Below are 10,982 nucleotides of genomic sequence, written 5' to 3'. Positions count from 1 at the left end.
TTTTTGATGGTGATGTTGCTGCTATGGGACATGGGTCTAAATATCCTTATTGATAGATGTCAAAAAGTGACAAGTAACACTTTGCAAAAAGTAGGTTCTACGAAAAAAAATGGAAAAAATCAATTTTAAGTGAAAAGTTTATCAATAACATTAATTTTTTATGTACTTATACATTCAAAAAATTGAAAAAATAAAACAAAAAAAAAATTTTTTTTTGGCGAAATTGACCTAAACTCATATTACATTTTTTACTTCTTTTGACCCCAGAAATGCGTGGTTAAAATTATTCGGTTTCCTCATGTTACACCGTGTATACTCATTCTTAATCCTTTCTCGTCACTCTACCTACTAAGTGTAAGTTCTAGTTTTATCCACTATTAAGTACTAAATCTGACTGTAAAACGTTAAATGAAATTGTCCACCTACATTCCCACCCACCTCTTACTTGTACTAGTTTTCTATTTTGAGATAGGATATTATGAAAGATTGAATTTATTAATATTATTGAAAATAAAATTAGCGTAATGACATGTTAGTTTATTCTTTCAGATAGAAATCAAATATAGAATAGGATAAAGACAATAAAGTATTGCCAACACAAAATACTACTTTAACACTCCTCCTCGATTATAAATGTGGCAAAGGTTAAAAACATATATAATCGTATATAAGTAAAACTAAAAGTAACAGTTCTTAGTTACGAAAACTTAAATAATAGTGTTTATCATTAACACAACACACAACACTCTCGCTTTACAGAAACACTGAAAATAGAAAACTAAGAAATGTTTAGTAAGTCTCTATTGTGAGCAAATTTCTCTGCAGACAGTATTTTTGTAAACATATCAGCAGCATTATTGTATGAGTCTACGTGATACACTGTTATGGTTTTGTTCTTCACTAAGTCTTTGACGAAATGGTATTTGATGTCAATGTGCTTTGCACTTTGCTGTTTTCGTAGCTATTTGACATGGCGATGGCTCCCATGTTGTCTACGTAAATGGTAGGGGTTAAGCACTTACCGAAATCCTTCGCTAATCCTTTTATATTTACTACCTCTGTACATGTGGTGGCCAGCGCGACGTACTCTGCCTCAGCCGTTGACAAGGAGACACAGTGTTGTTTTCTCGAGTGCCATCCAATAACATTACCGTTGTACATTATTACACTTCCACTTGTACTTTTCCTATCATTTTTCTGGCCTGCCCAGTCGGCATCTGAATATGCTTCAATATTATTATTGTTCTTCGTGTAATTCAGCCCGTAATCTGCTGTTTCTTTTAGGTATCTCAGGATTCTCTTTGCTTGCTTCCAACATTGTATATCTGGTTTGTCCAGAAATTGACTTAAGTATGACACAGCATAACTGATGTCTGGTCTAGTTACTGTTGCCAAAAACATAAGGCTTCCTATTATCTCTCTATAGGGAACATCTATCACATTATTGACGTCTTTGGTCGTTTTAATTTGGCAATCTTTTTCCATCGGTGTTTTAACACCATTACATTCTGTCATCTTAAATTTATCAAGTATTTTTTGTACTTGTTTGCTTTGGGTAAGCTTCATTCCTTCATCTGATCTAGTTATTTCTATGCCAAGGAATGTATTGATAGCGCCTAAATCTTTAGCCTGGAATTCTTTAAACAATTCCATCTTTACTCTTTTTATCTCTTCCTCTTCTCCTGTTATTAATATGTCGTCAACTAATACTAACATCCAAACTTTATTGTTGTAGTACAGGCAAAAATCATGTTGGGACCGCTTTAGTCCTATATCATTTGTAATAAAGTTATTCAGTCTTTCGTTCCAGCATTTTGGACTTTCTTTTAATCCATATAGACTTCTTTTTAATTTTAGTACTTTGTTTTTGCCAGCTTTAACACCTTCGGGTACTTTTATGTACACTTCATTTTCCAACACTCCATTCAGGAAAGCTGTTGGTATGTCCATTTGACATATTTTATAATCATTTTGTACGGCGTTTACTAAAAACATCCTGATTGTATTCATCCTTGCTACTGGTGAATAATTGTTCCCGAAATAGCTGTCTTTCTGCTGGAATCCTTTTGCTACTTGGTGAATAATTGTTCCCGAAATAGCTGTCTTTCTGCTGGAATCCTTTTGCTACTAGTCTAGCTTTCTTTAAACCGCTATCTTTGGTCCTAAAGACCCATTTCGTATCTATCGCTTTTTTGCCTTTAGCTTCTACTTCTTCCCAAGTATTCAACTTTTTTAATGAATTTATTTCTTTTTCGATAGCTTCTTTCCATTCTTTATCTTTAATTGCTTGTTCGTATTTCAGTGGATCTTCTTCATTACTTGTGAGACAGTACGCCATGTAAGTCTCGTAGTCATTGAGATGACTTGGTTTGTTAATCTTTCTTCCTGATCTCGTCTGTTCTTGCACGCTCATATCTGATATATTATTATTTTCTATTTCTATATCCGTATTGCTTTCATTATTATTATCTTCTGCAGTATCATATATTGTTGTATTTTCGATATTTGTTTCAATTTCCATATCTTCATCTATTGGCTCGTCTATTGGTTCGTCTACTCCATTTTTGACTATTATATTTTCATTATTTATTTCGATTTCATCTTCTTCATCATCATCATCATTCACGTATGGTATAAAATTACGCTGATTATCTTGTCTTTTCTCTTTATTAACCCTTATCTTGGCAAGGCTCAAAATATCTTAAATATAAAATTTTTTTTAGCTTTTTGTCACCTATTGAGCATACTAGACTATTAAAAAATAAGGAAAAAAATCCAGGTTTTTCCTGTTTCGGAAAATCATATGTATCATATTTGATACAATGCCAATAACTCGATAAAATAGTTACCTATTTTTTAGAAGAAAAATGTAGTTTTTAATAAAAATAAAACATGTAATGCAACAGAAATTAGCATTTACTGCTAATTAAACGCAATCTAAAGCATCAGATGACTATTAAACCTGTAAAAATAAATTATATCTACGAATACCTGATCACATGGGCGGAAAATTTGATCCCGTAAAGTTTCAAAAAAGTCGTCAGCAAAAAGTTGAGTAAAATATGAAAGTAAATAAATAATTAAAAGTAAAAAAAAATACATTTTTTTTTTACTTTGGGGCCATTTTTTGCCATATACATATTTTTCCATGCTACGGGCTACGGCGTAGCAATAATGCTACAGCGTACGAATATATAGTTAAATAACATCTAGTACTTAATAAAATTAAAGTTTAATAACTAAATAATACAACAACTAATATTAAATAATTGAAGCATGTTTTGTAACCCCACAAAAATAAAAAAATAAAAAAATCATGTGAAACTATTTTGACGATAACTTGGCAATGTATTAAATGTAATACAATCCTTTCAATATGTACATTTCTGAGTTCTTGGCAGTGTATCAAATATAATACATAACAGTTTCATGGAAGGTTTTGTGTATTAAATGTTTTTAAATTCGAAGGCATTGTAAATATGTATGCACTGAGAGACAGTAAAGATATCAAAACGTAGATTATGGAAAAATATATACTAACATAAGAAATAAATGCAAAACTTCCAGTACGAACCGAAATCTCTTGTTTCCGCGGCGCCATGTTGATTATTACTAATTAATTTACAATGACACTCATGTCCATTATTTTTTTCTATAAGTAAGGAGGGTAGCTCGACATATTGATGGCAGAATTATTTTGTTAGGTAATAAAGTGAACATGCTAGACTTTTTTAAGTTCCATGTATCACGGGTGTTACGATGCCAAGATAAGGGTTAAATGTAGTTTCGTTTTCATTGAACTTAACATCTGTGGATATTATTACTTTATTTTCTTTAGGATCATACAGTCTGTATCCCGAGCCACTGTATCCAACCATTATATATTTCTTAGCTCTTGGTTCTATCTTTGCTGGTCTGGGTAGTGTTACAGCCCATGCTTGGCTGCCAAAGACTCTAAGTTTTGTTAGATTGTTATTACCAAACCATATCGTTGCTGGTGCTTCTCCATCTAGCGCTGCGGTTGGACTTCCATTTATTTCGTAAGCTGATGCTGTAACTGCTTCACTCCAAAGACATTTTGGTAACTTGGTTTCTGCTAATTTGGTGTTGCTTCACAGTTTGAGGCCTTCCGAGCATTTATTTTGAAGTCGCTGGAAGCTCTGCAGCATCAAGTGGAGTTCCTGGCCCAGCAAGTAGACGCCCTGGAGATGCGGTCACGACGAAAGATACTCCTTTTCCATGGCGTGGCTGAGGCTAGTGGAGAGGATACATCGGCACGGGTTGTCGAGTTGCTGAAGGAACATCTGCAGTGTGAGCTGGCTATAGAGGACATCGCTCGGAGTCATCGCATGGGTCGGCCTAGAAGTAACCAAATAAGATGCATATTGGTCAAGTTTCGCGACTTGTCCGATCGCAACAACATCTGGTTTGGCAAAACCAAATTGAAGGGCTCCGGTGTGGTAATGTCGGAGTTCTTAACAGCGCCTCGACATGAACTCTTTATGGCGGCTAGGGAGCGTTTCGGAGTCCGAAGCTGCTTTACGCGAGACGGCAGCATCTACGTTTTGGGTAAAGATGGTAAACGCAGCTGCGTGTTTGGTCGTGCAGATTTCGACCGTGTACAGGTCGCGGCGTCGGCGGAACCGGCGGAGCCGGCTCCCAAGGCAAGTGATGTAGGTGCCCCAGGTCAAGCTGCTGCGACTACTGCGAGTCAACGAGCCGGAAAAGCGAAACGGCAAGCCGCTATAAAGCCTCGAGCCTAATTACTGTATCATGTTTCTTTCTTGCAACCCTTGTTATGTCAGTATTTTTTTAGTTCATTTTAATGCTCTTTTTCTTGACTGTGTTGTTTTGCTGTGTATTTCTACCTTCTTTTAGTTTGCTATTTCTGTACTGACATTATTGTATACTTAGTTTAGCCGGATAATCACTACTTGTTGTAACTTTTTGACAATTACATGACATGATGACAGCTGACGTTTTATGCAATGTTGCCGTTTAACAGAAGCGTTTCGTTTTACGTTACGTCAAAATTATTGTTTATTTATAATTACTTCATTGTCGTTTAAGATGTTTAAATATTCCGTGTTTCATACTGCTGGCGGGTAGTCAGTTTACTGATCAATTTAATAGTTTATAGTTTATTTTTTGTTTTAGTCTTTTTTTTTTACTGTATTTAATTTATATATTTTTATATTTATTATTATATATTTATACACAAAGGCTATGTCACATTCAAGTAATATAAGCATTAATAGTGATAGTGATGATTTTCTTTCCTTTTCTTCCGATTTCGATGGTGAGAGTTTTCACAGCCTCCCTCCCCCTCTGCATGACGTACTTGACAGACAACTTTCTGATGTTCCCAAAAACCTCAATATAGTCCATATAAACGCGCAAAGCATTCCCGCTCACTTTACTGACTTTTTGATGACTTTCGAATCTAGTAAAATTGACGCTATTCTCGTATCGGAATCTTGGTTCAAACCCTGCTTACCCTCTACATCTTATTCCTTGCCAGGCTACCGCTTAGTGCGGAATGATCGTGCATGTCGCGGAGGTGGAGGGGTTGCAATATATATCCGTTCTCATATTCCTTTCTCTATCCTTACCATGTCGCCTCAACCGCTTTCTTCTGACACCGCAGAGTACTTGTTTCTTGAGCTGAGCTTCTCTCACTCAAAACTCCTTCTTGGCGTCTTCTATTCTCCCTCTCTTCGAGTTAACTACTTCAACTGTTTCGAAAAGCTTCTTGAAGATCTTCTACCATCTTACAATCACCATATTATTATGGGCGATTTTAATACATGCTTACTCAAAAATGATTTTCGCTCAAACTCACTAAAATCTATTGTCGATGCTTGCAACATGACCATTTTACCTTCTGAACCTACACATCACTTCCCAAATTGTTCTCCGTCGCTCCTAGATCTTACTCTGGTCTCCTCTACTGATCATGTTGCTAAATATAATCAGTACTCTGCGGATGCCTTTTCCTATCATCATCTTCTGTTTCTTTCATATAAAATCCGTCCCCCTAAGGTGTCTCCCAAGGTTCTTCTTCAGCGCAGTTTTGGTCGGTTGAATGTTGATAAGCTTCGCGAAGATGCTCTCTTAGTTGGTTGGAACGCGATATTGGAGGCGGATACCGTAGATAAAAAAGTATCTCTTTTCAATTCTTTTCTTACGCAGATCTACGATATTCATGCTCCGCTACGTCCGATTAAAATCAAACATGTTCCTGCTCCCTGGCTGACTAAGGAGATTAAGTCACTCATATCCAAGAAAAATTCGGCCAAATCTAAATATAAAGGCAACCCGACTGACAAAAACAAAAGCAGGTATCATACATTGCGTAATAGATGCAGTACCGTGTGTCGTGATGCCCAGAGGAGTCACATCCACAGGTCTGTTGAGAATGGTGATCCTGCTAAAGTCTGGAGATTTCTCAGGTCGTTAGGAATAGGGAAATCTGCACAAGATTCCATTAACACTAATATTGATATTGATCGCTTAAATCACCACTTTTCTACTTCCGCCACTTTTTCTGGACCAGCTAAATCTGACACTCTCAACTATCTTTCTAACATCCCAACTCCTGATCACCCATCCTTCTCTCTTACTCAATTCACCGACAGTGAGGTTAAGAAGAATATTTTAAGTATTTCATCCAATGCCGTCGGGGTGGATAGCGTCAGCCGTAACATGGTCTTGCCTCTCCTTGATGTCCTGGTACCTGTTATTACCCACATCCTAAACCACTCAATTTCCTGTAATATTTTCCCTTCACTTTGGAAAGACGCTGACGTCATTCCCCTTCCAAAAAAGTCAAATCCTTCCTCTTTCTCTGACTATCGCCCAATTTCTATCCTCCCTTTCCTTTCCAAAGTCCTCGAGCGCCTTGTACATCATCAGTTAACATCTTTCTTAAATAGACATGAGCTCTTGAATCCTTTCCAGTCCGGATTCCGAACGGGCCATGGTACGGCTACCGCACTCGTAAAAATTACCGACGACATCCGTGCAGGAATGGACAACAGAAAGGTAACCGTGTTATCGCTGTTGGATTTTAGTAATGCTTTCAACACGGTTGATTTTGACGTTCTGCTCGGAATCCTGCATTCTTTTAATATATCTCCTGCGGTGATTGATTGGTTTAGTAGTTATTTAAAAGGTCGTCGGCAACGCGTAAAAGTAGATTCTCTCTGTTCTTCGTGGTGCAGCACGCTGGCCGGCGTTCCGCAGGGTGGCGTGTTGTCTCCTCTTCTTTTTTCTATTTTTATAAACTCAATTACTAGTAATCTTTCTTCCTCATACCACCTTTATGCCGATGACCTACAAATTTACTCTCAAGGCACCATTAGCGATCTACCTATGATTATCAACTCCGTAAATCGTGACTTGGGTAACATCTCGGATTGGAGCAGGCGTTACGGACTTTTAGTCAACCCAACCAAAACCCAAACGATAATTGTAGGTAGCTCTAAACTTATTCCTAGGATTGATTTTTCTGTGCTACCTTCCATTACGTTTGATGGTGTCCACATTCCATTCGCTAAACAGGTAAAAAATCTCGGGATCATAATAGACTGCACTTTATCTTGGATCCCTCAGATTAGCGAGGTAAGCAGGAGGATGTTTGCATCAATGGGTGCTCTTCGCCGACTACGTAATTTCTTGCCTTTCGCCACGAAAATTGCGCTATCACATTCGCTTCTTATGCCTATATTAGATTATGCCGACACCTGTTATCTGGATCTTACTGAAGACCAGCTTAGTAAACTTGAACGCCTTCAAAACCTTTGTATCAGATTTATATTTGGCCTGCGTAAATTTGACCATATTTCCAACTTTCGTGCCCAGCTCAAGTGGCTCCCTATACGTCTTCGACGTAATTCTCATATCTTAGCTCTTCTCTATAGCATTCTTTTCAACCCCGCTACTCCTTCATACCTTAAAGAACGTTTTAGTTATCTCTCCTCCGTCAGGCCTTCACGGAAATATCAACTTGTTCCCCCTCCTTCTTCTACGAAATTTTATAATGACTCCTTTACGTTTCGAGCTGTTCGTCTGTGGAACAGTCTGCCGTTAGACATTAGGTGTGCTAAAACTCTCCAAAGCTTTAAAAACCTTCTAAAGAATCATTACTTATCTCTTCCTTAATGTGCCCCTGTGTATATATTATATATTTATATATATATATATATATATTGTGTTTGTATTTTTGTATGTGTTTATATATATGTATATGTATGTTATATATATTAAACTATTTGTTTGTACCTATTGGTACATATTTATATAATTGTATATGACCGAATGTGTAATCTTCTTATTCCTGTAACTTATTTCGTGCACTACCTGTTTTTAAAAGTTTTCTATTCTTTATATCCTGCTACCCCAAGGTTGTCTGGAAGAGATCGCTTACAGCGATAAGACCGCCTGTTGCTACCATTATTTACACTGTAAATCTGTTATTTTATTTTTCTTTGTGGTGCAATAAAGAGTATTTACTTACTTACTTACTTACTTACTCCATTGTCTACTCTTAGCCGTTTCGTTTTTAGTCCAAATTGGGTTTTTATAAATTTAATGAAATTTATTATATTATTTTCAGCTTCATTTTTAGTTTTTAGTAATCTTACGACAAGGTAGTGTGAAAAGTCGTCAATCAGAACCTGAAAATATTTGTGTCCATATATACCAATAGGATCTATTGGTCCACAAACATCAGAATGAATTAGATCTCCAATTTCTCTTGTGTTGCTTTTCTGATAGTAGAAACTTATTCGTGTACTCTTACCTTCGACACAAGTATCGCAGATCTTGCTTGGTACTGGTAGGTTTAATCGTTTTAAATCATTATAATTAATATGACCAAGTCTCTTGTGCCATAAGTCATTATTTTCGTTTGTAAGATTTGCATTTTCAATGTTTTCAAGTTCAATTAGTTCTAGTTTCAGTAAGTATAAGTTGTTTGTTTTATTTCCTTTTATGTAAATATCGCCTTTTTGTAATTCTACATTTGTTTTCTTGAAGGTGATTTCAAAGTCTTTTTCAGTAAGTTTATTAATCGATAATAAATTATGTTTCAATCCATCAACCATTAGCACTTCAATTTCAATTTCTAAATTTTCATACTTGGCGTTTACAATTCCCTTCCTTCGTGCTATCAAGTATTCTCCATTGGCGATTTCTATTTTAATTGGTATTGGCATTTCTTTAGTTTTAGTCACATATTTCTCACATTCTTTCTTTAACATATGGTTTGAGGCTCCTGAATCTAGAATAAAGTTATCTGTATCTTCTATTGCAGCCATTGCTATAAATGCTACTTTGTCTGTCCAATAATGTGGACTTTGTCCTCTGTATGAACCTCTTGTGCCTCTCGGTGCACTTCGATATGATCTTCCTCTATAATTGCTCTGTCCTCTATAGGAGCTTGTGCCGCGATTGGGAGTTCGACCTCTTTGTTGATTAAAATTATTGGAGTAGCAATCAGTTGTTCTATGACCTCGTTTTCCACATTTGAAACATGCTACAAATGTCACTTCGGGTTGCGATGATGATTGTTTACCGTTATTCTTTAGTTCGGCGTCTAATAGTCGGCTCTTTACAAATTCTGTAGTTAATTCTTTATCTACGCTCATAGTTTCTAATGTTGTAATGACGGTTTCATATGAATCTGGTAAAGTAAGTAATAAGTGAGCGACTTTATCACTTTCATCTAGTTTACAGCTTGCGGCTTCCAGTTCGCTTATAATTGTGTCGAATTTCAAAAAGTGGTCTTGTAGATTCCCGGTGCATTTTAAGGTCAATAGTTTCTTTTTTAAATATAATTTGTTGAAAACGCTTTTTCTTTCGAATATTTCTTCCAACTTCGTTAACATATCTTTGCTACTATTTGCTTTTTTAATTATATCTAAGTATTTATCGGATACGTATTGTACTATTGTTGATTTTCCTTTCGCGTCACTTTGTAGAAATTTCTCTTTTTCTTTTGCCTCGGTGGGCGGATTATCGGTTAATACCTTTGCTATGCCTTTCTCTTCTAGTAATATTTTTATTCTAAATTTCCAGTTTGAAAAGTTCTGTTTATCATCCAATTGTGGAATTACATTGTGATTCGACGTAGCCATCTTTTATTTTTCGCCGTTGTGGCTGAAAAATTTGAAATTATCGGTACTTACCTCGTTTGAGTTTTCGCTCTGGGCTTTTTATTTATTTAGCATATTTACTTTAATTGTTTATTTATTGCCCATAACCTTTTGAGATAGGATATAGGATATTATGAAAGATTGAATTTATTAATATTATTGAAAATAAAATTAGCGTAATGACATGTTAGTTTATTCTTTCAGATAGAAATCAAATATAGAATAGGATAAAGACAATAAAGTATTGCCAACACAAAATACTACTTTAACATTCTAGTTATACTTAGACCGGGTAGCCAGAAGCTACTCTTTGTTTACTTTACTACAGTTCGAGTAACAGGTAATTACTTTATTCATAGCACCTAGATGAAAACTTTTATTACACAAGCAAAAAAGACCTTGTTCTGTCCCGACAGAGCTTAGAGGATTTTTATGACGTCTTTGAAAAGGACTCGAACACTCTAGGGATATATCTCGATTACGATACGACATATAATTTTGTATGTATTTTAATTTAAACAGGTGATATACATACATTTGGTAATATTTTGGGTGGGATATTTCTATGACTCAAATAATGATGTACGAGGAATCTTGTTTCTACAACTTGCTAGGTTACCGGTTTGAAGCCGACTACTGACTAACAGACCGCCGGACGATATCGGCCTGTCAGTTAGAAATTTGACAACTCCGAACAACTGACCGGCCGATATCGTCCGGCGGACTGATAATCAGTGGGCCCCTTGACGTTTAGATAAAACGATTTTAAATTAATTGACCTACTTAATATAGGTAAGGTACAATAAAATACAATTAAGTAATTTG

At 35.9% G+C, this 10,982-nt stretch overlaps 1 protein-coding gene across 1 annotated transcript; it reads left to right on the top strand.

The window, feature by feature from the left end:
* Positions 1-4,100: 4,100 nt before the first annotated feature.
* LOC134664742 (uncharacterized) lies at positions 4,101-6,026 on the top strand (the record flags this gene model as incomplete). Its single annotated transcript, XM_063521489.1, has 1 exon — positions 4,101-6,026. A coding segment is annotated over one exon (663 nt), but the record flags the coding sequence as incomplete, so codon positions are not given.
* Positions 6,027-10,982: the final 4,956 nt, after the last annotated feature.

This window comes from Cydia fagiglandana, chromosome 5 (assembly GCF_963556715.1).
Source record: "Cydia fagiglandana chromosome 5, ilCydFagi1.1, whole genome shotgun sequence".
Lineage (NCBI taxonomy): Eukaryota > Metazoa > Arthropoda > Insecta > Lepidoptera > Tortricidae > Cydia > Cydia fagiglandana.
The sequence above is the reverse complement of the archived record's forward strand: the minus strand, read 5'-3'. Positions and strand labels throughout refer to the sequence as shown.